Source organism: Cloeon dipterum, chromosome 4 (genome assembly GCF_949628265.1).
Source record: "Cloeon dipterum chromosome 4, ieCloDipt1.1, whole genome shotgun sequence".
Classification (NCBI taxonomy): Eukaryota; Metazoa; Arthropoda; class Insecta; order Ephemeroptera; family Baetidae; genus Cloeon; species Cloeon dipterum.
Genome location: NC_088789.1, coordinates 13,287,188 through 13,313,870, shown reverse-complemented (window position 1 = coordinate 13,313,870; position 26,683 = coordinate 13,287,188). Strand labels below are relative to the sequence as shown.

The 26,683-nt window shown below is 41.3% G+C and overlaps 4 protein-coding genes across 7 annotated transcripts in view; all 4 read right to left on the bottom strand.

The window, feature by feature from the left end:
* Positions 1 to 349: 349 nt before the first annotated feature.
* Positions 350 to 2,799, bottom strand: Ref1 (RNA and export factor binding protein 1). The gene is made up of 5 exons (XM_065488894.1): positions 2,464 to 2,799; positions 1,970 to 2,116; positions 1,410 to 1,557; positions 1,024 to 1,176; positions 350 to 804 (listed from the first exon to the last, which is right to left on the bottom strand). Exons 1-5 carry the CDS (start codon positions 2,692 to 2,694, stop codon positions 671 to 673), a joined length of 813 nt encoding a protein of 270 aa, XP_065344966.1. The 5' UTR covers positions 2,695 to 2,799; the 3' UTR covers positions 350 to 670.
* Positions 2,800 to 3,623: 824 nt separating this feature from the next.
* LOC135944061 (uncharacterized) lies at positions 3,624 to 5,925 on the bottom strand. Of its 2 annotated transcripts, none has more exons than XM_065490755.1 (7): positions 5,768 to 5,925; positions 5,432 to 5,534; positions 5,263 to 5,370; positions 5,150 to 5,208; positions 4,982 to 5,084; positions 4,806 to 4,924; positions 3,624 to 4,437 (listed from the first exon to the last, which is right to left on the bottom strand). In XM_065490755.1, exons 1-7 carry the CDS (start codon positions 5,868 to 5,870, stop codon positions 4,133 to 4,135), a joined length of 900 nt encoding a protein of 299 aa, XP_065346827.1. In that variant the 5' UTR covers positions 5,871 to 5,925; the 3' UTR covers positions 3,624 to 4,132. The 2 variants fall into 2 exon arrangements, with proteins under 2 accessions (XP_065346827.1, XP_065346828.1); XM_065490756.1 differs by having other exon boundaries at positions 4,806 to 4,921.
* Positions 5,926 to 6,206: 281 nt separating this feature from the next.
* The window catches only part of Pkn (serine/threonine-protein kinase N), a 31,441-nt gene continuing 10,964 nt past the window's right edge, over positions 6,207 to 26,683 (bottom strand). For 2 of the 3 annotated variants that reach the window (XM_065491179.1, XM_065491181.1), the window contains 15 exons: positions 25,035 to 25,141; positions 24,087 to 24,285; positions 23,869 to 24,026; positions 19,047 to 19,540; positions 18,491 to 18,656; positions 18,149 to 18,347; positions 17,484 to 17,746; positions 9,785 to 9,967; positions 9,147 to 9,290; positions 8,916 to 9,095; positions 8,706 to 8,857; positions 8,295 to 8,514; positions 8,134 to 8,241; positions 7,932 to 8,072; positions 6,207 to 7,659 (listed from right to left, as the gene is read on the bottom strand). In XM_065491179.1, coding sequence (XP_065347251.1) covers positions 7,516 to 7,659; positions 7,932 to 8,072; positions 8,134 to 8,241; positions 8,295 to 8,514; positions 8,706 to 8,857; positions 8,916 to 9,095; positions 9,147 to 9,290; positions 9,785 to 9,967; positions 17,484 to 17,746; positions 18,149 to 18,347; positions 18,491 to 18,656; positions 19,047 to 19,540; positions 23,869 to 24,026; positions 24,087 to 24,285; positions 25,035 to 25,141 — 2,858 coding nt within the window. In that variant the 3' untranslated portion in view covers positions 6,207 to 7,515. The remainder of the gene's footprint in view (positions 7,660 to 7,931; positions 8,073 to 8,133; positions 8,242 to 8,294; positions 8,515 to 8,705; positions 8,858 to 8,915; positions 9,096 to 9,146; positions 9,291 to 9,784; positions 9,968 to 17,483; positions 17,747 to 18,148; positions 18,348 to 18,490; positions 18,657 to 19,046; positions 19,541 to 23,868; positions 24,027 to 24,086; positions 24,286 to 25,034; positions 25,142 to 26,683) is intronic. The other variant, XM_065491180.1, reaches the window with a different exon arrangement.
* On the bottom strand, positions 19,853 to 23,862 carry LOC135944331 (uncharacterized). Its single transcript, XM_065491182.1, has 2 exons — positions 21,512 to 23,862; positions 19,853 to 21,258 (listed from the first exon to the last, which is right to left on the bottom strand). The coding sequence occupies exons 1-2, from the start codon at positions 22,193 to 22,195 to the stop codon at positions 20,044 to 20,046; spliced, it is 1,899 nt and encodes a 632-aa protein (XP_065347254.1). The 5' UTR covers positions 22,196 to 23,862; the 3' UTR covers positions 19,853 to 20,043.

Sequence of the window (26,683 nt, the reverse complement as noted above, 5' to 3'; positions counted from 1 at the left end):
AAAAGACTATTTGGATAATTTAAGGAAACAGTATCTTTGGGCAAGTATTGAGTGGGTTCTACTTTCGCGTTTTGACTTAATTTTCTCACAAACTACTATTAAAAAATGCATAAGATTAAGAAAGGTCGAATGGTGGCATTTTATTTGACCAACATAGGCCAGTCCACTCAGACCTGAAAGAACATCCATAAAGAACAAAACAACATTCCATGCACTTTTATCAAGTCTTTTTTATTTTGAATTAAATTACTCTTCCTTAGGTGCCTTAACTACACATAATCGTCGATGAGAACACCAATGCACTTGATGCGATTGATAGCAATGGTTGTGTGTGAAAAAGAATTGCGAGTTTGGGTGTTAACTAATTTAATTTTGTTCCATAGTTAACATATACAGATGCTATGTTTTCCGAAGATTGTGGTGGTTTCATGTAAAAGGCGCACGCATCCGAACCGTATATTTTCCATTTTAATACAATACAAATCACACTTAGTAAATCAAATGAGGGCGCACTCTCCAGTATAAATCTTCGCATGTGTACATTCCCAGCAGAAATCACTAAGCTGAACTAAAATTACACAATCCTTGCACAAGTCTTTGCAAGATTTTCAAGTCTTTATTTATGAGGCTTTGGACAGTCGTTTAACTGTGGAGATGGCGTGCCTTTAGCTCACTTAGCTTCATTCAGGTAAGCGTCAAGCTCAGCGTCAAGTTCTTCAGCTGTCTTGTTCTTGCCTTTTCCGCCGCCACGCCCTCCCCTGCCGCCGCCGCCGCCGCCACCTCGTTTGCCTCCAGCACCGCCAGCTAAAGGAACAAATAAATATTTAATTAAATACCACAGCATAAAGAAATATTTAATATATTTCAATTCAGTTTTTCACTACGAGCAATAATAAATAAAAATCTTTTACATGGATAAAAAAATCTGTTCTTATAAATTAGAAATATAATAACCGTTTTAGTAAATAACAAGGGGAGAAACTTATTTGTAAATATTTATTTATGATGAAATATTGAGCATACCAGTCCTTCCACCTCGCTTCATTCCACCTCCAGCAGCGCCTCCAGCGGCGCCTCCTCGGCGTCCGAAGTTTCCAGCACCACCTCCAACTCTCTGAGAGATCTTCACGGTGGAGCCGATTTCTGAAGTGGGCATCTGGATATTCATTGGACGGCCTGAAATGTTCATGTTAAAACGAACATTCAATCGCTATTCAAAATTACAAGAGATTTAAGCTGTGTTCTGTGCTTTTGATACGTGTTTTCAGTAAATAAACAAAAATACGAAATTGACTTTTGATTAATGTTCAAACTGCAATAATTAAATATTTGAACTACTCAAGTCAGGTGCAAAGTACAAGGTTAAGATTATTTAAAGGCACTGAATCTTGTATGAGCACGAATATTACCATCCAGTGGCACTCCATTGTACTGTTTCATGGCCTTGATGGCGTCGGCCCTCCTCTCAAAAATAACATCTGCTGATCCCAGGGAACGTCCAGAACGATCATAATGCACTGAGGCTGACCTCAGTTTTCCAAATTCACCGAAAAGCTCCTAGACCAAACAAAATATTAGGTTTAAAAAATGCTTGATAACAAGAGGTCAAACAATAAAGCTTGCAAACGATTGATGGTTACTAGAAAGTGCTGTCTGTAAATTAAAATTTCATTTTAACAAGGTAAATTCCATTAGGTACCAGAGGCAATGTAACTATAATAATAATAATAATAGCTCTTTGATGTTTTTAAAAAGGAAAATCGGTTTTGTTAACTCGTGGCACCACAAGAGGGACAAACAATAGCAACATAATTAATATTCTTATCAATCACGTGGGGGAACAAATTATCCCAGCGAAAGCTTCCGTAAAACCTTTGTATTTCCACTTGTGCACTTTCAACTTTGTACACATCAATCGCTTTTGCACAGCTCGTCAAGATAGATACGTAGATCTTGTTCTGATGCTTACAGAAATATCCGAGTCAGATACACCGTAGTCAAGATTTGAGACGAGTAGTTTTCCGGATCCAGGAAGTCCTCCGGCAGTGCGCATCAATCCCTTCTTTCCACCGAATGTGTCAAACATGTCGTGCGTCCACTGGCTTTCAACATCGCCCTGTGGTGTGAAGAATAAGGTGGGCATTCAGCAATATGACCGAGACACGTGCGAGGGCATGCGTTGCGTGGGCATGGAGGGTGTCTTGCAACGCCTTCAAGGTCCCAGCCAAATGCACCAAAATCATACAGATTTTACAATATTTGGCGTCACCACACCGCCAGCAATGCAACTTTCTCGACAAAACATTGGCTGATTCGAGAGACAGAACGCTAAACACCGATGCCGGCGTCGCACTTCCGGTCCCCGCGTTTCATTTCACGGGGGTACCGTTTTCTCTCTACGCAAAGCCATTTTAAGTCTCCAACGTCCCATGGGATTCTCCTTAAGAGAGGATTGACTCTTACTCTAGCGTAGGGAGTCCTTTTGAAAGCTGCTGCGCCACCAGGGCCTCCACGACGTTTATTCTTCGTAACTCCTCCGCCTCTAACACCGCCACCGCCGCCGCCGCCACCGCCGACGGGTCGCCGGCCCGCTCCTCTACCACCGCGACCACCGCCGCGGCGTCTGCCGCCGCCTCGACCTTGGTTGGTTTGCTTGATTATGTCGTCCAAACTAAGCTCCATCTTCTCAGCCATTTCAGACGGGTGATTTGTGTGAATTTCCGAAGTTTTCTTCGCCTTCAGGGGTCTTCAAAAGTGTAGTGTTGAATCAGACGCACGAGTCGCACGAACGACGATGTCAGTAAAGATGGAAGCCGGACTAATAAAAATGGCCGATGGCTGGCTGCTTTCGACTGCAGCGCCAGCGCTATTGCGCATGGCAAATAACAAAACATGTTTCTGGCGGCATTGAAAAACAACACAGTAAGTGACGACGTGACGACCAGTGACGACCAACCAAATAAAATTGTAGGAAAAATACAAAAATAGTAAAATTATTTTTATTATGGGTGGCTCACACTTTCCGCTCACTCACACTCTCGCCCTGATGGGAAGATTCAATGTTAATCCCTATCCTAGCGAGAAGTGTGAGTTGGGCGAAAATGGTGAGTCTGCCATACTTTTATATCAATATTTCCCACGCTTTATTATTTTCCGAATGCTTTCTAATTTGTTTTAAAATATTTGTCTTATCAGAATAATATATTATTATATCCGTCATTCTCCACAATTTAATAATATGTTTGTTTTTCTAAACAACTCAAAAAATAATAGTGTGTTGTTAAAACACCATTACGGTTAAATATCACTATTTTTCCTCTAAATTGAAAAATGGAAAATAATAACAAAAAGACGAAAATATAGTCAAAGGCACTCCCCTAAAAATATAATTCCAAGGAAATTTCCTAAGCAAAGCTGAGCCTTATATAATTATGATTTAAGGTTAACCAAGCAACTATAAAATTTAATTACTCTAATTATTCCATTGTATAACATAATTGCAAAAAAATAAGCTAAATTTATTAAGCCTTATTTATTTTATATATTATGCATAATATACTTTTCATTTGCCATTATTATTTGACTAACTTTGTAATTGTGGTAATAAAATTGAGAGCTTAAGTTTTGTTTGCGCGGGGTTTTGTTTATTGAGAACTTAAAACAATTTCAATACACTTGATTAGGCTTAATTTCAAATATAATTATTATCTCATTTTGCTCTTCTATATCTATACAGCATTGATTTTTTTTCGATGACAATCCTCTACGCAGAATCTCACACTTTTCATATAATTAAATTTCTCACTAATTGTGTCCTGCGTCTACCTCATACAACTGAAATGCCTCAATCGCCTCTTGTACCTTTCATTTAATTAGTTGACAAAAATAGACGTGACTATATACATAATCCATTCAATGTTATGTGACATTTTGTGTGTGTCAGTTTCTCAAAGTCACACTGAACGAACATATTATATTTTATGTAATTTATATCAATGAAAGTCTCATTATGAGTCTTCACAATTTAAAGAGCAGGTGATGTTATTATAAATATAGGTGGGTGCATTTCTTCCTCTTAAATTCAGACAGTCGCTGCAATTTATCAAGAGACGAATTACACCCACTCATGCTGCTAGCTGGACGAGGTGCCGCCGTGCTGCTCCTGGACGCCGTCTTCAGAAAACATTGTATTCGGCAGATTTGATGTTTGCTCGTCAAGGACTGAAACGGAGTCGCTTTCAATTGGCACGTTGCTCTGCGCCTGCTGCAGCGACATGGGGGACAGGGGTGGCTGGCAGTAGCTGCTGAGAATGACCTTGTGCTTGAGAGCATCTTCGTAGGGGGGTGGCGCGGCTCCAGGGTAAAGCAGATACTGCGGCATCGATGGGTTCCGACCAGAAAATTGCGAGCTTGGGGAGTGGTCCAACGAACCAATTACTGAAACATTAATTTTCTTATTTCTCGGATTTCTAATTTTTAAGAATGCATGCCCTTCTCTGTCTCCGGAAAGGGATAAAAAGTAAAAAAGAATATATAACTATATACAGAAGATACAAAAAAATTAATTTTTGGTGCCTAGATTCCCTGCGAGTATTATTTTAAAGAACTTGCAAGCTTTTCAAATTTGTTTGTAACCTAAGTAAAAATTTAAAAATATTATTTGCTATAGCAGAATGTATATTCAAATAAAATGAAATATAATATAATCAACATTTTTGATTGAACATAATATATAATTATAGTGTCTTGGTGCCGTAAAAACAGCTCAACAAACACCTAAATATTTATTAGGAGGCTGTATTTACCCCTGTATGATGCAACCCACGTGCCAGGAGCGCTGTTCATTGGGATGAATTGAGGGTCTCCCTCGCTGCGGGGAATATCAGCTCTTGGAACAGCGTTGCCTCTGCGCCAGAGTTTGCTACTGAAATCAGAATCAAAAGGAGACAATTTTTTATTGTAAAAAGTTTTGTTTATTTACCAATTGCAGAATAATTTTAGCAAAAGGTACATCATGGCTCCAACTCCCAAGATGAAAATTAAGGTGCCTATCAGGTCACTGACTGTTCCGATTTTGTTTGGTCCTGTTGGCGCTCAATATATTAGTAAAACTCATGAGTTGAATTAATATTAGGAATTGCAACCATACCATAGTCATCATCTCCTAATTTGTGGCATCTTTTTAAATCAATTTCCCAGACAAATCCCCTGAAACAATCATATTCGCGAGATATTCTAGGAATTTTATTCAAATATACAGACCTTCTGCATTTGCAGGTTTTGTTGACTGTGGCACATACCAAATTAAGATCAGACGGGTTATAGCAACTGTTATCATTATAGCATTTACTTCCATGATTTCCAATGCCTACAAGTACAATATCATTTTTAAACCAAATGATTTTGTTAACGTTATATGACACTACCTGCTGGGGCGCACGCTTGGAGATAATTTACATCACAGCATCTGTTGTTCGAGCAAACATAACCTTGCAACGTAGAGCAATCTGAACTCTCGCGACAAGGAGTCTCTTCTGGAATATGAATATTTAAAACAATTAAAATAAAAAAGATTTTTGCATGCTGAGAATACTTGAGAGCCCTTAATGTGAAGTACCCATCCGTATGAGCTCGACAAATTCAAGGTACAAAAATATTCTAAATTTAGAAGCGCGTAGGTGTATACGTTTTCCCTGTATAGTTTTGTCAAAAACCAAATTTTCTGTGAGAATGATAAATTGTTCTTGCCTTAACAATGCGTTTTTACCTGAGACTAATCTGAAGAGTTGCGTCATGTTTAAGACGGTCATGGCGGCGGAGAGGCCCAAGAAATCCTTCGGAAAACACCGCCACTTGCTGCTGGACAGCATAGCCTGCTGTTTCTGCCCGGTGTGAGGGTTGCCTACATCGCAAATATGGGGTGGATGGGGTAACTCGCCCAGGCAGAATCAATGAGCGTGCGTCTGCGCCCTGCAGGCTTCTTCCAACGCGGTGTCTAGCATTTGAATTCCAAGAGGTATGGAATATATTTGTGGCATTATGCACGGCTTTATGAGATGTGCTTTGAAAGGGGATGTTTTCCCCTCAGTAAACATGACTATATTTTTTATAAAATCTTTGAATGTATTAAGTTAAATTTTTTATTTTGAGATTTTAAGAAATAAAAATAACATTAAAAAAACAGGAAATTTTTATTAAATAATACATTGTTCTAGTTATAGATGGCTTTGCATTTTATTATGTTAAAATTACCTCACGTATTTTTTTACAAAAGATTGCTTCTTTAAATGGCATGATGCATTAATTGACAGCACACGTCGATTTCTGCCTCTTCACAGGGATGCGTGCAGATGTTTGAGTGTATCATTTAATACAGAACTTGCAAATAACATCTTCTAATTATTGGTGGCCGCGTAGAGAAATTCAACCAAAAGCTGCCAATTACATCAATAATAATAGTATTATGCACAGTACTAGACTGAAAAAAACAGTGTCATCAACTTGCACACGATTGGTAGAGTTTGATAAGATCAACTCCTAAATTTTGATTCAAAACACTTTAAAGAATAAAATTAATCAATCAATTCAATATTTTAACATACAACATAATTTACAGGTATTTTAAGAAAATTGGCGCTCTAACTGAAGGAAAAGTTAATTGATTAATTGTTTAATTACAAATCTATAATCACAAAAAGCTGAAATAATTGTATGAATGTGAAAGCCCTAACTTTATTTCATTTCTTTCCTCTTTCTATAAAATTAGCGTTATTCAATTTAAGCCGTAGCCTAGCCTGCGATCCGAGATATTTACACAAAATTCAGGGCTCAATAAGACACTGGTTCAGTTTATCAAAAGGCACCAGACAAACAACAGGACAACATGCAAACAGGTGAGCACAAGCACCACATGTGGTTTGGCTCATTTGATAAATTCTTGATTCACGGGGTGACAGCAGCATCCAACACAAGTTAAAACTCATTGTGCTGCTATCTATTATTAAAAACAAACAACTTTAAGCTGCGGTTATTAAATGTATAATGAGCATAACACGCAAATATATATTTTTTCCATCAACCCCACATAACGTTCAGCCAAGAGGCACCAGCAATTTTGCCGGAATTCTTGCCTACTTGAGAACTTGAGAATTGCGGCTAAATTTAAGTTAGAGGTGCCTGCACATTGACAGAACATTCGCAACAAAAGCTGCAGCTACATCCAGGCAAATTCAACATTGAGCATGTGTGTTATATCATTTGACCAATTTTTTGTGTTGCTATCAGAAATACTGGGAAAAAAGTGACAGAGGATAGAAAACAGAAGAGTAGAGAGCACTTTTACAGGACGGTTAGGGCGTTTCTCGTTGGTCATCACAATGGATCAAGTGTTTCTAAAGGCACTCTAGCAAGACAATCGCACTTGGCTTCTAGTTCTTGGTTATCTATTTGCATACTTAAATTAGAGCTGTCTCTTGATAAGTTAGTTTTAAGTGACTTGGTTTCTTCCTGATGGTATCAGCACCAGTCTGCCATGTAGGTAAAATCACGGAAACAGGCCTGCTCTTCTTCGGTGAGAGGCCTTGGTTCCTTAGGTGGCGTCAGTTGGGGCTTTTCTTGTGTGAATTCTTCGTCAAAGTTGCTCACGTCCTCTAGCGAATGCTGCAACGCAAAGGGTCAAATGAGTGAAAATACAAATCCAATAAATTATGAAGGGGGCCAAACATGGAGATATGTTCGTAACAATATTTTTATCTCAATAATTTGACTTCCAAGTAATGACACACTATTATACACTTGGCTCTTATTAGCCTTGCAAAATTCAATGAGTGAAAAAACTCCCGGTTCACATTTGAGAGGTGTGGTGAATAAACATTTTGTTTTCTTAAGAAAATGCAACTCACAGTCTGTGCGAAAAAAGAAATAAAGCTTACCACAGTTGGAACAAATGGTGGTTTGACTCGTCGATGAAGCAATTCTTCCCATTGAATGCTTCTGAAAAAGGCCTGTTTCTTTACATCCTCTGCATCTCTTTCACTGGATCCCAAACGCCTGTCTGGATTCTTTCTCAAGAGCTGTCACGAAAAAAAAAAGAAAATGGTCACCACAAACTGGGTTTCAGTCTAATTAGCATACCCTTCTCATGATAGCGATGGCCTCCAAGGTCAAGAATCTAGGGTAGCGAACTTCATCATTGACAATGCTGTCAAATACTTCTTCCTCGTCATCACCTGGGAAAGGAGACTGAACAAAATATTGTTAGATTTATCAATAGCAACGACGCTTTTGGCACTCACTTCTCCTACTAGCATCTCAAATATCAACACTCCGAGACCCCACCAGTCGACGGCCCTTGTGTAAGAAGTTTCCGTGAGTACTTCAGGGGCGAGGAACTCAGGAGTTCCGCAGAAGGTTCCAGTCCTATCCCCGAAGCCCATGCCTTCTTTGCACAGACCAAAATCAGCTATTTTTACGTAGCCTTCGGTGTCCAGGAGCAAATTGTCCAGTTTGAGATCTCTGAAAACGGAAATTCAATTCAGTTTTACTTCTCCAAATTAGTCAAATTATTATTAATTAAGTTGAAACATCCTAAAAATCAAAGCTTGTTTCTAGTTTCAATATGAAAACTTTCAGTCATTCTAAGCAAAATTCACCAAAGAAAATAGAAATTACTTATTGTTAAGAATGAAAATGTATGGTATCCATACCTGTAGATGATTCTACTTTGGTGCAGATACTGAAGGCCCAGCACAACACACGCTGCGTAGAACACAGCCCTTGGCTCAGAAAAGACGTCTGCATGAATATGCATCATTAAATCGCCGCCGGCAGCATACTCCATAACGAAGCACACGTGATTCTGCGTATGTGATAAGAAATTAGGAACGTCTGGTTCACTTCCAAGCGAAATTTGGTACCTCCGTTTGGAAGCATGAAAACAGGTTGACAAGGAACGGGTGTCTTTGGGCGTTGGCTACTTCGAAGATTCGCTTCTCAGCCAACAGGGATTCGACTTCATCGCGGGCTATGATATCGCCCTTCTTCAATGCCTTGATGGCAAAATACTCGCCGGTGTTTCGATATTGCGAGAGAATGACCTGAGACATGAATTATTAAAAATCAATCATTAATCGAGATATATGCATCACCTTTCCAAAGTGTCCTCTTCCCAAGACGCTGATGAGTCTGAAGTGGTCGAGTGACATTCCAGTAAACTGTGAGTGCCTGCGAGACTCATAGGCGCTGTCTCTGTCGGGGCCTCTGGCCACAGGCCGTCTGACCACCTGGGGAGGCTGCAAACCACAAAACCACGGTCAAAACTCGAGCAGATTCCAATCGGTTCAATCAAATAGTTAATAAACATGGACAATGCCAGCTTATCAATCACAAACATAATGAAATCATGCGCTGAAAGCTATCATATTTCGTTAGTAACGCGTCAGCACATAAATCGAGAGAAAAATCACTCCTTAAGTGGCGAAGGCACGAAATCGATGGAGGCTGGCAATTACACGGCGTCAATCAGGCATGCAACTTTGAATAAACAAAGGTTCAAACAGTGCAAAACCATGCAAGCCGGGTTGACTGAAAATGTTTCACATAACATAAACAAAACCTCCCATGTTTGCAAAATGGTTGATAAGCATTTTGGACATAAAAGTAGTAAAACAGCATGATATTTATAAGAGCAGGTTTAATTAGCAGTCTGGGTTAGTAAAGCAGCGAGTCGAGCGGTCTGCACGCGGGCGGGGGTGGTTGGGCTCAGGGGCGGGAAAGGGGCGGCTACCTCGAGCTCGTCAGGGAACTCTACTATGGGCTGCGGCGACTGCTGGCGAGGTCTCGGCTCCGGCTGCGGCGGAGGAGGTTGAGGGTTTCTGTTTTGCCTGGGGGCAGGCTGAGGGGCCTGGATAACTTGGACCTCGGCCTTGAGTGGCTCGTCTTGCAGGAAGTCAAATTCCCTGAGTGCACTCTGCAAAACACCACCACACTTCTAGCTAGCGCAATTCACTTCTTACTTTGAGATACTCGTACTAGAGCGAGTTTAAAGGCTACTCATCAGTTTGAGTCCTTCTTACAATACCAAATCAGTTCACATGCATTAAATCTATCAGCTGAAACCTCGATTTCTAATGATCGCTTTAGATACTTTTTTCAAAATTCGAAGATGCAATTGACTAAACTACCGTGTTGTGTCAACCTTCATGTTTGTATCTGTTTCATTGGCAAAGTTTTGACAAGGAGTGACAAGGAGGCACGCCAAAAAAAAAACGTGGAGATCTCATCTCAAACGTATAACTCTGTGGATCGAGAGAAAAAAGGCGACAATAAAACGGGGCGCGGTGCCCACTCTGTGGGAGCCTTCGGCCTTGGGACACTTGTTCTTCCCAGCACAGCGGCGAAAAGTTATTTGCCAGACTAAGCTGCATTCCGCCTTACGTAATAACCAGCTATGACGATAATTATGTATACCAGCGAGTGTCTCAATATTTTCATTTTTCACGGTGGAGTCTACAATGGACACGAGAAGTTATCCAATTTCAGTTACAAGAATGCAGCACCAGTGCGCAAGTTTTGCTTTGATGCCAGGGATTTGGTTTCGTTTATTATTTTTCATTCAGCTTTATTTTTCCATCGCTAGTTGGGATGGAATTTCATCCGAACCAAACCGGACAGCTCTTTCAGCAACACGTATTAATTTATTTTATTAATTGAACCAGTAATCTGATCTTGCACATTCTAAGTGGCTTTCCTTCATTTAAAAACAAATATTCAGTGTGTTTTTAGACCTAATTTGAAACCACTAGAAATTTTTTGGTGTATTTCGGCCGAATGATATTGACCGATTAGTACAGCAACTTTTCTTTTCTCTGCGTTCAATCTCCGATAAATTGCTTTACAGCTAGGCACATTTTATTGAACAGCAATCTCGAACGGAAAATTTACGCTACTGAATGATTGATTGCTTTTACTCGCGCTCCTTGTGCAAGTGGAGAAACAGGAATCAAACAAAAGCCGTTCTGAGATGCTAAAAGAGTGTGTCACGCTTCTAAAACGAGATCATCGTGTAGCGCCGCCAGGTAAAATACTTTTGTTAAGCTCGCACTTGGAACAATATCTTCATCTGCTTTAAATGGCCAGCGAAAGAAAGCTTAACAACCGAACATGGTAATTTCAACGCGCGTGATTTGTAATATTTAAGTATAAACGAATTTGAAGACGTGTTAGAAACACTGGGGTATCATCAATGAAACTGTGCTACACCTGCAAGTATAAATAGTAAATTTCACTTTCTATTAGTTTTAAGTGAAAATAAAGATAAAGAAATGAGTGCCAAACAGATAAAATAATCTACCATTTGCACGGATTACGAAGTGAATTACCGGAATCTTCTCTGAAAAAATACACCTTTTGCCAATTGACAGTAATAAATCCAGCCTATTTAAACGTATGGGCCTTTCAAACAAAAAGCACAGCGCTGGAGGCGAAAAATTTCAGAGCACCTGTTACTGTCAATGCCATAGCGAGTGCAAAAATTCTAATCCAAACAGCACCAAATTGGGCAAACGGCTGGTTGAGAAATGAACCGGCAGCCGGTATAGCAAAATGCCGAAAAGAGCGACGACATCCTTCCATTGCGCTCGTTACAATTTACATCAGCAAGAGAGTGAAATGCGCCCGGTGTAGCTAATAGCCGTCTAATTAGCGAGTGCCAAGGCTTGCGCTGCCAAATCAGCTCCTTATTTAGGCATGCAGCGACACTATCAAAGCAATCGGCTGCGGCGGACGACCCGGGCGAGGGCCGCGCGCACTTTTGATCTCAATTGGGTCACTCCTGGTCCGGGCACATCACCGGCGAAGCATTGACGCCGCCAATTAAGGCGAAGGCGACAATCGTGGTCCAGGTGCAACAATAGCGCCGAGGGAGAAAGGCTTGACTGACCCACACGAAGCCTAGAGATTAACATCTCTCTGTCTCTCTCGCTCGCTCCTGATTTTGCATGGGTGGTGATAAAAGTGAAGTGCGCTACAACACCCGCGCCGATCGAAAGTGCAAGCAACCCTTTCAAATTAGATGGGCGAGGTTGCTTGAAAAACCAGAACAACAAAGCTGGTCAGCCAGTCACTGGTAATATTTTTAAGAACAAATTTTATATTTTATACTGTGCAGTGTTTCTTGATTTGCAATATATTTTTTTAAATTTTCTCTCATGCAAGAAAATTGTCAGACACCTGTCATTTTCTTTGTTCAGCCATATGAAGAAACAATCGTCTGTGAAGCGTTTTGTTTCAAAAGCGAACACACGGTAGCCTTTTCATTGCCAGTTGTTGGCTACGAATGTACCTTTGTCCTCCGCCCGATATTTTCGTCAGACCGCGATTGACATATTCAAGGTCCAATTTTAAGTATTTCAATTATTAGTCCAGGGCTGTATGCAAAGCGCACAAATACACACGTCAGTCATTCCAATCCAGGTCAAAAAAGAATGAAGATTGATTTGAGTGTTATGTCACTTGCAATAGGAACAAAAAGTTTACTTCCTTCTGCTCTCTGAAATTAAAGCGCAGACTGAATGCAAAAGTAACTGTTTGAGTTGAACCGAGTTGACTGGTTTACTTTTGAAACGTTTTCAATTCAAGCGAGACTGATATTATACCGCGAAAACTTGTGGGTGTCCGAGTTGTGGGCATGAGTCGAGTTGCGATATGCACAAACACACTTAACCAGCGAGCTCTTTCCTCGAAATTCGGCGCCGTCTGATACAATCTCCAGAGCTCAATAAATTAATAAAATGTAAAGAACCAGCTTTAGTTTTTCTGCATACATTAGTATCAACTGCTAATCAGACTGACCGCAAGTCGAGATTATAAATTAATGCACTGAGCATGAGATGATTGCTGTAGTACGAGACTTGAGCAAATAAGGCAAGATCCACCTCGTCTTGCTGCGAAAAGACTTCGAAACAGCAGTTTTCTCCGACTTGGAGAGAATGATAAAGTCATAAAATTAAGACATAGTTGCGATGCGTGTTGTATGCAAATATATAAGCTTTCACCTAAAATTTCTTAGATGCAAAGAAATAAAGCCTCCTGAATTGCAAACAGGTGGAATTGACTTGAGTCAAAATTCCAGAGAAGTGGTCTGAGTGTTCGCGTTCCTTCACGTAGGCACTCGCGTAATTAAAAAGAGGATGAATTTTTCTGCGCGACCACTTGGGTGTTTACCTGTCGCACACGTGAGGCATGCGAAAATTGCGCCATGAAGATGTAAGGAGAGGTTTGCAAAGGTCACGTAAACAAGAATATCTACGTTTTCGCCTCTGCAAGGTGCTGCTTTCTATAATTGAAAATTCACACGGTCTGATAGACAAGCGAGAGAAGTAAGGCGATGAAATTAATTGGCTGATTGGTGCGCTAACCTCATCATTTCCTTGATGACCATTAGGCCGTGAAAAATACTGATCAAACTGTCTGTCCTCTTTTCATCGAAAGAGGGTAAAGAAGTACACGCATCATCATCAAATCAATCAAGTAATTTGAATTCACTCAGGCAAACTTTCTTAAAGTGGATTGATACAAGGCGAACCAATGAAATTACTTTGAATTTTTGAGTACAATTGGCAGATGATCATTATTGCTGGTTTAAATATTTATCTGCAAAAATCAAAATAGGACCAAGAAAGTTAAATTCTATAATTCGCAAAATTTCTCGAAAAATCAAACAGTTTGTCTAAGACTTTTCCCGTAGCAATCTATACAACGGTGTGTGAATTTGGTGTAAATTTTACTTAAGGCGAAATAAATCATGGTTTTCAATATGGAGACAGTGCTCACCACTTGATAGGAGATAGGAGCCGATTTTCTCAGATATTTAAACGGCTATCTTGGTAAATTTTAAATCTTTCAAAATTTTCAGACCATATTGAAAGTAAGGGTGAAAATTAATATTCAGAATTTTCCAGTTATGTTCCACTTTAAGGTACATGAAGCCGGGTAACTAATTTGATGGTAAAACAAGTCTTGAGTAACTGAGCGCACAAGACCTTCCATAACAATTTTTAGGCCCACATTGCTTTACAATCCTTGCTAGTTATCGTTCATTATCAGTAAGTGTGTCATTTACTTTCTCTGTTAGCGCACCTGGCTGTGAATTAATAAAATCAAGTTTATAATACATGCAAAGTGGCCTCGGGCCTCTACCGGCTTCTTTGTAAAAACGCTAATCGTCATTATAATTGCATTAGACCGAGATTTTCAGCTTGGCCATATTCGGAGATGAATTTCTAGAATCGCTTCCGGGGCCAAACGGCAAAAAATGCTCTAACTATCAATAGACGCAAAAATCGGTGGGGAGATCGACACGATGTGAATGGAGGCGAGCAAATAAATATTTCTGGTGTTTTGCATAATGTTTTCATGTTTCATTATCTGGGTGCCAATTGGAATGCCAGCGAGGCGAACGGGGAAAGGTTGCCGCCGCGACGAACAAACGCAACAAAACCGATAAATTATTCCATTCTCGTGATCGGCGCACAGAACTTGCAAGATTGCAACAGTGAATCCGTCTCGATTTGCGTGAGGAATATTAATGGTTGGCTGATTGTACAAGATTTGCAGGATAATGTTTAAAGTTAACTGTGATTAGTTCCATTGTCAGTTTACGTGATGTGAGCTGCTTCATTAGTTGATTGTTTTTAATGTGTTTAAATATGACATGGTAGTTAACAGCGAAATAAGTTGAAAATATAGCTTTCTGTGATTGTCACAATGAAAAAGACTTTAAACACTTTGGTGTTGTTAACTTAAGTCAAAATGCAGGATTATAATTTTAAACAACAAGTTATGATTTTCGCTAATTTGTAAAGCACTGAGAAATTAAATCAATTCAAATTGAAGCCTGAATTAAAATAATATTGAAGTGACTGAATTTCCAAAATGTAAAACCCACCATATATTGGTTGTTGGCGTTCTCGGTGCAAATGAGATTATTGTTGAGGGTGACACAGGTGACGTGTTTGCGTTTGTTTTTGGTTACCCTGGCTGATCGGCGCCGGCGGGACATCAGACTGGCCAACCGCTCGGACGGTTCCTCGCAGCTGTCCGCGGCCATCAGCTGTTGCTCCCTCATAGTCACGTACGTAACCGGAAGCAAGAGCGACCCAAACAGGCTCCACAATCGCGACACAAATCCGTCGACATATTAACACTCGCGGCTTTATCGGACGCGATATAGAATCAGTTCGCCCGCTCTGCGAGAGCAACGAAGGCACACTGCTCTGGAGGCGCCTCCAGAAAGACCGTGACTAGAGGCTCCCCACCCTCCTCTTGTTTTTCACTTCATTGCTCTGCTCTGCGTATTTCGTGCGCATTGTTTGACTGCTTCATGACGGCATTTCGCGCGAATCTGCTTTTCGCCAAACAGGTGGCTGGAATTTAAAATTTGGCATGTTTGGCAGGCGCTACGCGATTTTGAGGAAGCGTCCAATGGCGCTTTAAAGGTTTGGGTTAGTGATACACTACACGAGTTAACACTTAAACTTAGATGCAGCGTGTTTGAACAATTTCTTGCCAACAGAACAAATAATAATCCTTGTTAAGGCAGATAAATTTAATTAGGAAATTCTGTCGCTATAGCAATTTTATTGGTAAATATGTTTAAGAGATAAATTGAACATTGATAGTTACACCCGTTGTAAATTTTTCATAATGCTAATTGAAGAGGCATGAAAAATTGTCTTCCGCTGTTTCATTTAAGATTAATAAGGCAGACTAGAAAATACCTGATGCTACGATTTATTGCAGTTGGGAAAGAAAATTGCCGATTAAACCAAGCTCCTCATATCTCAAGCAGAGTGCGGTACTCTTATAACCAACTTATAACCTGCCCGCCAAAAATTCGAAAAAACTAGCAAGACAGAAGGAATGATTTGGCTTGCAAATTGTGACACATTTTCATAGATCTTGACCTGCATTGGTGGTCACACCAAGCAATTAAACATAATGGGCCTAGAATAAATTATTGATGCTCTCAACTGCGAATCATTTTTGCCCAAGCAGAAGCATTGAAAAATACGCAGCCTTGGCAGTCGGATTTAATGTCGTTTCCGCCTACGCATCACGGCTTTGACGATAGTGGAAAGAAGTGCCGATTATGTCATTTGCTTGGCCACATTTGCTACCATTGTTACGTCGCGGGTCGGCTAGACATCGCAGCAACGCATTTTGCGTTTTACTCTCGATTGTTCACGCCTGGACCGGCGGCAGCGGTCGGGCGTCAAGCACAAATATTTGGCAAATGATGACTCAGAATAAATCATAGAGCGCGTCACAAAGGAACGATTTATTTATTCGCACCTCTGACACCACATTTTATGGAGCTAATACACGATTAGCACGTGTTTATAGGAAGTAGTGCCTTTATACAAAATTGGTTTCAGTTGAACTTTGACTTAAGCACACCTATGTGAGAAAAGTTTTATCATTTCGCAAAAAGGTCATAATTGCACCAATAAAACGAGGAAAAGTGCTTTTTCTGTCAGAGGTTCACGTGCTTTGCGAAGGGAATGTTGAAGGTTTCATATATAATAAATAATTGCATTCCCACGCGCTTGCTATGCAATTTTTAGTGCTAATCAGAGCGATTTGAAACTCGTTCTGTAGTTCCTGTAGGGTGCAAAAGTGATTTCAAAATGCTCTGGCCTTCCCGTTAGTATATCTAAATAAAGTCGCCAGCGCGCGAAATTTTTTTGTGTGGGCCCATTGAGTTGTGTTAAGGTCACGGAGGAGTCGAGTTCTGTTTGTAATGATAATCATTTGCTATTAATCGAGTGTTAGCTTTAAGGTTAACCGCTGCAGTTCAGTGAAACGAAAAGTCGCGTGGGCGCTGTGGGTTGCGCTGAGTACGATGGCCGCGTAGAGGAATTGTTGTTCCTTCCATACGGTGCAGAACGCCTACAGCGACTGCATTTTCTCCAGCGAGAAAAGCAGATGTAATTGTGAATAAAATGAGTTGCACTCTGCAGTTGCTACTCAAGAGGTGACGCGCTCAACAGGTGAGGTGATGAGCCAGCGGACAGCAGGATAAAACGAATGCATGTGTTAAGATCCTTTGTTTCAAATCGACGCCCCTTCATGGGCGATGTAATTGCGAAATAATAGCAGAACATTATAATAACAAGAGAGTTTGGCGGCGCAGAAGGACAAAAAACAATCAACTGGCAATTACGAATATATCTGACATGGCATAATGATAATGTACGCGATTTGAAAGCTATCAAAGCAATTGAAAGGGATGCAAACAATTGAATCTTCCGTATAGCAGAACTTTGATTGAAAATCCAGAGTTAAATTTTAAGAAACAGATATTGAACCAACAAAAATGAAGATTGACACAAAGCGAAGTGAAAAAAAACGAGCGAAATCGGAAATTGATTATTTACACAATATACAGCAAAGCTATCAGCTGGAAAGAAAGTAAATTGACTCACCTCAACATCAAGCCTTGGAGGTGGTGGTGGCGGCACTGTTGGCGCTGGCACCCACTTGCTCTTTGGCACCAGAGGGGGTGGCGGACTCTCTGGCTGCGGTTGGGCTGGCATGATTGATATGCTGGCCAAACTCTCAGCCAGGCCAAGAGGCCTTGCACCAGTTAGTCCACAGGCGGCTGGGTCTGGAAGCTCTCCAGGAGCTTCAGCTTTGTCATCTTCTGGCTGAGGTAGATTCAAAACAAGTGGTCCCAACCTTTCTCCGTCTAAATTACATAACATTAAGTTAAGCTTCATTAATGCATGATTGTGCAAAGTCGAAATTTAATTTTAAACCGCTTGATAAAACTCGGTGTGTCATTTCGCGCTCAGTGTTTTTTAAAGAGAGTATTTAATAAACATAAGTCTGTATTAAATCACGTCATAAATCAAGACACTTGTTTTAAGTGGCTATGCATTGACTTGTGTTTATTTTGACCATCTGGCTGGGTGGTAATGGTGGCAGTAGGCAGATGCAAGGAACCAGAATGCAGCAAGTAATAATTGAAAGTTGCTTTTGAGTGGCGCGAGATTTACGATCTTCTGTCCCTTTGTGCATTGCATTTGCATATTTTCAAGAGGACGCCCCTCCCACTTGTGCATCTGACTGACTGTGGAAAGACACTCACGTGGACGCAATTCGTCATCCTGCTGCGGAGGTGGTTGCGGCATGGCGGGCGACGAAGACCTCTTACGTAGACGGCCCCAGGTGGCCACGTTGATGTTCATCTGTGTGTGCCGCGACAGGTTCTTGCCTTGAGCCTTGAAGATCTTTTTCTGCCGCTGCAGACGAGGCTTCCTCGAAATCATGGGGTTCAAGAACTTGATCTACGAGTGTAAAGACGCATAGTTAGCGATATCAGTACTGAAGTGCGTTGGTGGGTGGGTGGAATAGCCACGAAAGTTGGCAAATTTTAATAATTATCACAGGGCAACGCCTTTTGCATATGAATGATAACGAAATTGCTCACTTCAGCAAACAGCAAGCCTTGAGGCTCCAACTGTAGAGCCATCCCGTGACGTTCGTCGTCGATGAAGTCTTCCAAGCGCAGGGTTTTGATTGCACATAGCGAGCGCCAGTCCCTCCAAAATATGCTGATTTCCAACTCTCGAGACTTGTCCAGTTCTATGCTGAATCTGTATGCAGAAATAAATTATATGTTTAGCGTCATTTGGTGTAAAAAAGTATGTATGAGAACTGCAACATTTATTTTATTTTATTATTTATCTGTATGTGGCAATGAACGGGAAAAGTTGCCCTGAAGAACCATGATTAAATGATTAGAAAAAACTTAAATCACACACAAACGTGATAAATTTATACTGGCTAGTTACTCATTGTCGGCAAGATAGTATTTTTCTTTATTTTAAAATTGTCTACTCAATAGTAGACTAAAAAAATGCAAACAAACACAACCATAAAGAGCTGAAATAATTAACTCATTATGTTATGGTTCTGCGAAAGGAAAACAAGCTCTCTATTCAACTAAAATTTATTGTTAAGGATTTGTGAAGCAGGCAACCCACCTTTGATCCCACGCCTGTTGAGAGCAGGGCTTCCAACTGGTCTGAGCAACTGTTTGGTGGTCCAGCTTAAGAATGGCCATGATCTCATTGCTAGTTTCGTCCTTCACACTGTAAGACTTGCTAGAGCCTCTGCCAGTAACCCCTTTGAACCACGATTCGCTGGGGCTTGAGAGCGAATCCTTGTCACGCTTAGAGCGGCCAGGGACTTCTTCCAAAAGGTCCTGGCAGCCCATTAGCCGAACTTCAAGCTTTCCAGTGACAGCTGCGCACCGGTTCATTTGTGTTGTTGTCATGGCACGCGCTGGCTGCGCCCCCTGGAAGGGCGGTATGTAGGTGTAGGTCACTGGCACGGGACTTGAAGCCTGTACGCTCTGCAATTCTCTCTTTAGAAGCATAGCGGCGTTGGAGTCTGGAGGAAGTTCTTGTCTTCTCAGGTCCAGGGACAAGCGAAGCAAATCGATCTTTTTACTTGACTCTTCGCAATTTGCCTGTGCCTGAAAATGAATAATTTTATCTTTAAGTTTGGGCAAAGAGAATACAATCATGAGAAAGACATATGTGTTAACATTACTAATTCCTGCCAAATGTTTAGCCAACTATTTTCCATTTGACAATTTTTTTCCAGGACCTAAGTTAACGTATAAGTTTAGCAAAAGCCCAGTGAGAAAAACATACTTTTTACCGCATGTAACTAAGAGACTTTCATGAAAGTTTTCCAAGAGATTCTTTACAGTTTATTAGCTGAAAATTTTATTCCTCTCGCACCAGGTTAATTTGCCTTCAATTAATGGTCAAAGTGAAACACATTTGTGGAAAATTATACAAAAGAAAATTTATTGAGAATGTAACAGTTTGATGAAGCATATATAAATACTAGAAACGCTATAGACAGCTTTCCTAAAACGGTCCCAAAGACAAAACAAATAACGTTTTTAATATTATATTCTTTTCCTCAAAATGCAAACAAGATATAAACTGCGTATTAACCTAACACGTTTTAACAATCATCTTCGCCTCTACAAGGCCAATTTGAAAGGGGTGCGTCCCCAGTTGAGTACGCCCTTTCCCGAAATCCAGTATCTTCAAAGAAGCTGCGGCAGTGATAGCATGGGCAGTCGGGGTTTTTAGATGGGCCACTGTGTGTTCCCGGCTTCTTCAATGAGCCGACGATTTGGCCAAATTTCTCGGACAGCTTCATCACATTCACGGGCTTTGAGGATGATCTCTGGGGTGGCGGCGTGTTTACATAAGATCCAACCGGTGATATAAAGGAGATAAACTCGCCGCTCAGACTGGCCGTGTCCGTTACACTGGGCGCGCTGCCAGAGAGTGGGTAGTTGCGGACACGGTCTTCCCGTTTCAGACTCAAGTTACTACCCACTTCCCAACAAGACTCCTCGGTGCTGCTTTCTGACCACTTAGGCGTCTTGTGGTAATGCTTGGCCAGAAATTCTTTGAACCTTTGTTGCTGCAGCATTTGCCTTCTTTCGGCCTCAGGTGATCGCCATGATTTGCTACCCTGCGCTGCTGACCATTCTTGGTCTGTTTCCGAAATACGAACTTTGTCAAAACTTTCAGCATAATCAAAACTGTCACTCTGCGTGAGACTACTTTCTCGAATGTCGGCACAGGACTCAGTCGTATCCTTCCACGATGAGTTGGTTTCTTCCTCGAATGGTGCCACACTACTGGTAATAGTGGACCAAGAGGTGTCCCTGCTAGGTAGAGGGATATCTATAGACTCAAAAGAGCTGCGTGAGGGGTATGCAGAACTTATTGTTAGTCCATCACTTTGATATCCCCGAAGTTCGTCATAGGAATCTTTCAAACTCTCGTTTGGCGTGTACTTGAAGCTCTCACTTTTTCGCGAGGCTTGTTTCGCATACATGGCAGGCAGAACATTCCTGCCTGGCCTCGAGTGGGTCACGCGAAAATCCCCACTATCAAACACCGTCTGTGGAGTGGTAGTATTGCTTGAGCAACTAGTCGGCGTTGATGATGAGTCGCTGTCGTCCGCGTCGTCTTCCGTGCCGGTACAGTAAACGTCGATGTGCACAGTTCGCGGTCGGCGGCCATCTGATTTAAGGTTTCCTAGCTTAAGGCTGCGGCTTGATTTGGAAGAGTCGGACAAGTCGTTCGTAGGGTTGCGCTTCTGGAGCAGAGGCGATTTGCCACCCAATCGAGCTGGCGATCGAGTCAGTTTTCGGCCATTCTGAAATTAAATTTGCTCTACTTAGTACCAGTTGCTAAGTAAACCAAATGTTTTTAAAAATAATTCTTCAAATAATTTAGAAAATTATAAAAAAATCTTATGATTTCTTGTAAAACGTTAATTTTTAACTGCAATTTGTACAATTCAATGTTTGTTTTCTTATTCATGATTATATGGAGGAAAAAACTATAGAAAAAAAGGAACCAAGATTCATACTGTATATTTGTGATTGTAAAGTGTGAAAATATATCACCTTTGCTTTCAAATCGTCAGCTTCGGGCAGCTGCAAACTGGGGACTTTCAGCATCATATCCGAGTCGGTTTTTCTTCTGGAGTTGTACGCCTTACTGCCCATTTTGGGTGCAGTCGTGGGCTTCGCGCTCTTTTCCATGGGCACCGGGGACACAGTTTGCGCCTCAGCATCCCTGAAATCTTTCCTCTGTCGCATATCTACCGGCGACAAGGACAACTTAGTCTCCTCTGGCACAACAGGGAACTCAGGTGGCGCTAAGATGATGCTGGCAGTACTCATGCACCTGCGGTCGTAGGCCTGCTGCTTGGAGGGTTGCCGGTGTGGCAGGCTGCCATAGTGTTCGCTTGAGTACCCTGACGAGTCCTGGCGCGGCTGACTCCCTGAACGGTCCACTACCAAGGTCGACGTTTTGGTGCCGCTGTGGAACGAGTGGCTTCGACCACCTCTTTGTGAAGGAGGTCGCGTGCTGAACAGCAGGTTGCCCCGCTGGAAGTTGTAGCCGGATGCTTCTGGCGGCTGCTGCTTTTGCTCCGGAGGGCACGAGCGGAAAGTGTACTCCATGCGGAGACCACCATTGTCGTTTGAGTAACTGGCCACCGTGGGTCGCACGTTGCCCTGCAGGCCAGAGTGCGAAAAGGTCAGCTGCGCGTGCAGCGACCACTCAAGCGGCGGCTGCTGCTGCATTTTAACCGTCCTTCCTTGATCTCACATTTTGCGACTGACAAAGAAGCGGGTGAGGCGGCGAGGTGGTTTTGCTACTGCCGCTGCTGCTGCCGTCGAGTGTAGTCTATTTCCAGACACCACCCGGCCAACGACTCGTTCGCGCGCGCGACTCCCTGCGCCAAACTCATGACGATCGTGCTATGCTGAGAGTAAACACTGGCCAAATGCTAACCATGTAGCTCCCCCAACTTGATTGGTACAAATAAGCAATTAAATTGTTTCTGGAGAATTTCGAATGGTTTGTAGCTTACTCAACCAAAATTGAGAGCGATTTGATACGTTGTTTTAAAAACAATCATATTTCTTTTAAACACTCTCATTTCAAAACATATTACGTTATCGCCACGTAAATCAATCCGTTTTCCTGCAATGAATTTAATACGTTCAATTCAGTGGGAATTCTTGCGAGCAAACTTGTCGAGCACTCAAGGTTGCGTCGATTTGAACATAATGAATTGCAAAATTCATCTGTAAGAACGTAAGAGCACTGCTAATTGTTACTATTGATATAAGTATTCTATTTCATAGAAAAGTTCAATGTCACCTTTGCCACTTAACATTAGAAACATGATAAATATTTAAAAAAGTTGACACCAGTCTATTTTCTGGCCTGCTTCCTAATGAAGTGCCAGCCGTGCGCGTTGTTTGGATATCGGGATTTTCACTCTCGTTCCAACCACTTAATGCCGAGACTTAAGAAGCTTTGTTCCAATTGATGACGCCGCTCACAATCGAGGGAAACGATCGCTGTCAATTAGTCTCTTGTAATTATTGGTTCTCAGGCTTAAAAACAAGGCGCACATCAACTAATCGAAAGAAGAACCCTGTCTGTGGGTGATTTATCGCGTTGCGTTCAAATTATTTCTCTCTCGATTGCTAATAATTGTTGTAATAGCCAGCCAGGTGTGTAATTTTGAGGCCCACGAGTTGGTCCTATTTATTAAGAGTGTAAACACTTCAGCAGCTTATAAAGGCAATTTGAAATGTATTTTCTCGCTTCAGAGATGCGTGCCGCGGGCCTTTCCAGAATACCCATTCATGTGGGCGGCACATCGCGAATGCTCGTAGCCCACGTTTAAGCTATGTAATTATCAGGACCTCACCACCGTCACTGGCAGCGAGTGCTAAATTTACGTGGTCATGGCAATAACTTGCAGGCAGGGATATATTAATAAAGTATAAATAAACACGTGTGATATTAAGCGTCAACTGGCCAGAACCGCGACTGACAATTTAAGTCTATTTTTGATCTCTATCACACCTCACACCAAATGTGCAAAAACAATAAGCCTCATTTACTTTAATTGATGCCAAACATAAATGCGTCTGCGAAGTAAGTTGGCATTAGGAGAGCAGAAAGCGGCCTAGCAGATAATTTTGCTGCCATCTCGGCCACAGACTAGCAACTTGAGAGAAGCATCCTTTCACACAGATGGCGCGACTTGCCGCAGGAGTATCACTTTATAAGATCCTTATTAGAATCCTTTATATAAATAAATATTGTTTCGTCCTAGAGCGTGGGTTTAATATTACAGGTTGTCAGTAGACACCAAGTTGGCTGAACATTGTGCAGATGCAAACAAGCTTGCGAAAACATTAGAGGAAGGTTTAAAAATCATAAAATGACATCCTACCTCTTGAAGCTGCTTTTTGTCCGGTACTTTTGAGTGACTCTGGAGGAGTCTGATCACATTTTTGGCACCTTCCACGACGGCCGCTTCAATGCGCAGTCTGTGTCGCAGCTCCTGAACGCGCTCTTCCAGTCCAGGTGGCTCCAAACTAGAGGAGTGCTCTGCAATTAAATTGAAGTCGGTGATTGTGGAGGATTATTGGAGCAGAAAAGGAATCGCACCTTTAGTTATATGTTCTCCATTGTTGGACAGGCCTTCAGAGCATCTCGAGCTTTGCTTCACCTTAGCCATTCTCATTTTCAGGTATTCGATTTTCGCCTTTGAATCAGCCAACATCTGCTGCGCCTCAGCCAGCATCTTTTTGTCTTTAGAGTTCCCCTTGCTGAAGCTTTCTATCATGTTTTCTGCGCCATGCTTGACCTGTGAACAACAAAATTGTAATCAATAAATCGCCTTGCAAGCGTTGAAAAGGCGTGCTGGCTACACAATAAGAAAACGTTTAACAATTTATGTCATTGTTTGGGTGTTAGAAAACGAAGCGACTGCTTTTAACTGAAATACAAAAGATTCCCTTGGACTTTCTAATACATTTAAGCTGTTTATTCCATTAATACAGTAATAAGCTTAGCCAAAAGTTTGTTCCCGACTCTCTGGAATTAGTTGCTATTTTTAGTAATCCATGCTCATATTTAAATCACAATGCCGCAAGATATGAATGGATATAGAGGGGCCAAATTTAAGTCAATGTTGTTCATCTAGCGACACGAAGAGAATTCACTGCATAGAACGCGCTGAGCGCAACACTGAGAGCACGAACGCTTCGATTATTCACTAAGATTATTAGTCAGCCAGCCAGAAATAGTGAAGGAAACAAGGAAGAAAGCATCGCATTTAGCCCGCGGTTGCCGGCCATCGCGACACAGGCCTCCCCATTATTTGCAATTACGCCGAGGACGAGTGCAACGACTAGCAGACTTGCAGAAATTGTGACGTCACTCGCGCTCGGGAATTTTCTGCGAGTGGCACTCAAAGAAACTTCTCACATGCTACCGGCAGCAATTTGCCAGCGATGCAGGCGATAAAGCAGTGCAATTACCACGTTTGCTGTCAATTGCACCAACAGCACGTGTTATACAGTTACCATGTGTCCAGCAGTGCACACCACATACCTTAAGTTCGATGTTTAGCTGCCGCTCCAGTGGTCCAAGCCGTAGATCCTGCGAGTTATCCGTACTCGCATTGCGACCAGCTACGGGGGAAGTAACCATGGATGAGTCTGGAACATAATGAAATATATGTGTTACTTTCAATTTACTTTAAACGTTCTAATTTCGTTCTTTACTATTTCTTACAGAGAGATGCGATTGATAATTCAGTTATCACGATCACAACCTTTTCTCAAAAAATAATTTAGGACTTTATATTTTTTCCCATAATGATAGGCGCATTATCAGATTAAAACAGTTGACTTTGTACGATAAGTAAATATAGATTAAAATTTTATGAGTTATTAAAGAATTCATTTAACTCTTACTGAGTGGTCATTTCCACCAACTAACATAAGTAATTATTTGATTCATGTTCACAGACGATTGAAATAATTTTCTTCTGTACCTGCAGCTCACAAAGAAATAATAAATTCAAAAGCTCAGCCAAGTTGGAGGCAGACAATCAAGAACTAATTATGGTACTCAGCTGTGTGTCGGCGAGCAATGAATGTCAAATATGAATACGCAAGCAGGTCAAAGAATTACAGCAAGGACGAATTATTTATTCGCAGTGACATACTCGTCATAAATCCAGATTAAACCCGCTCTAGCACGAGTCTGGACTGAAAAATAAAAGTGAAGTGCCCTGAGACTCGTTTAATTCCTGCAGAGGCAGAGAGACATCGCTTTCCTCAACATTCACATATTTTAAAAGCTTCTTTAATCAAAGGACGGAAATTAACACTTCATCTTACAATTAGTTCAAGTTCTTGCCATTTTAGAGGTTCCTAACAATAAGCTATGCACCAAATAAATAGAAGTCTCTAACTGTAGAATCCATGTAAAACCCTTGATCAACTTAAGTCATAGCATTTAAAATTCCGCTAAATTAAAAGTTATAAGACATTAATAGTAGATAGACATTAAGATTCCATCCAGATTTCTGCTACTTCAAATTTACGACGTATCTCTAACAATAAATAATAGTATTACACATCTCTATTAAAAGTTTGAATGGCTACTTAAAGGATAATAAGATGAAGTTTATCGCTTTGAATGATCTTTCATCCTCACAATTAAACAGACGATTGCGTCTGAAAGCGGCACTTACGCCGCATTATGAACTCGGGCGGCGACACCGCAGGTCAGAACCCGACGATTTGTTTATGAAGGCGCCCGGCGGACGAGTAAATCAAAAATAAAAACCACGGCTTTTCAGATCCGATATGGTTTATCCGCGTTATATGCGCCCAGTCGAGCGGACCAGAAGACACAAGTGAGAATACACAACAAGAGAGATAAGATTATAATTAAATAGACACGCGGAGAAATGATTGCATCACGCCAGCCGAACACACACTGAGCCATTTTATGTTTGAACAACGATAGTAGTATGGTTGCTGTGCGCGGAATAAAAGGGATTTGAGCCAGCGTGCGGTGCGCTTTATACATACATGCATAAATCTCTTTTCAGAAGTTGTAAATGCCGCCGCCAAGTTGGCTTTACTGCCTCTTGATTGACGCGTCGTGCGCAGACAAATATTTATTTCGGCATTCAAGCAAAATATTCCAGTGTTTTATTACTCGGAATTCGGATTTGTAATAAATCG

Bases quoted from the DNA above. Each gene is read 5' to 3' on its own strand.
- Ref1 (XM_065488894.1), bottom strand. From the start codon at position 2,694: ATGGCTGAGAAGATGGAGCTTAGTTTGGACGACATAATCAAGCAAACC. The intron at 2,117-2,463 runs GTAAGAGTCAAT...TTCACACCACAG, and splicing joins AAAGGACTCCCTACGCTAGA to GGCGATGTTGAAAGCCAGTG. The intron at 1,558-1,969 runs GTAAGCATCAGA...TGTTTGGTCTAG, and splicing joins TATCTGACTCGGATATTTCT to GAGCTTTTCGGTGAATTTGG.
- LOC135944061 (XM_065490755.1), bottom strand. From the start codon at position 5,870: ATGCTGTCCAGCAGCAAGTGGCGGTGTTTTCCGAAGGATTTCTTGGGC. The intron at 5,371-5,431 runs AGCAGGTAGTGT...TATTGTACTTGT, and splicing joins TATCTCCAAGCGTGCGCCCC to AGGCATTGGAAATCATGGAA. The intron at 4,438-4,805 runs GTAAATACAGCC...TTAATGTTTCAG, and splicing joins GTGGGTTGCATCATACAGGG to TAATTGGTTCGTTGGACCAC.
- LOC135944331 (XM_065491182.1), bottom strand. From the start codon at position 22,195: ATGCAGCAGCAGCCGCCGCTTGAGTGGTCGCTGCACGCGCAGCTGACC. The intron at 21,259-21,511 runs GTGATATATTTT...ATTTAATTTCAG, and splicing joins CTGACGATTTGAAAGCAAAG to AATGGCCGAAAACTGACTCG.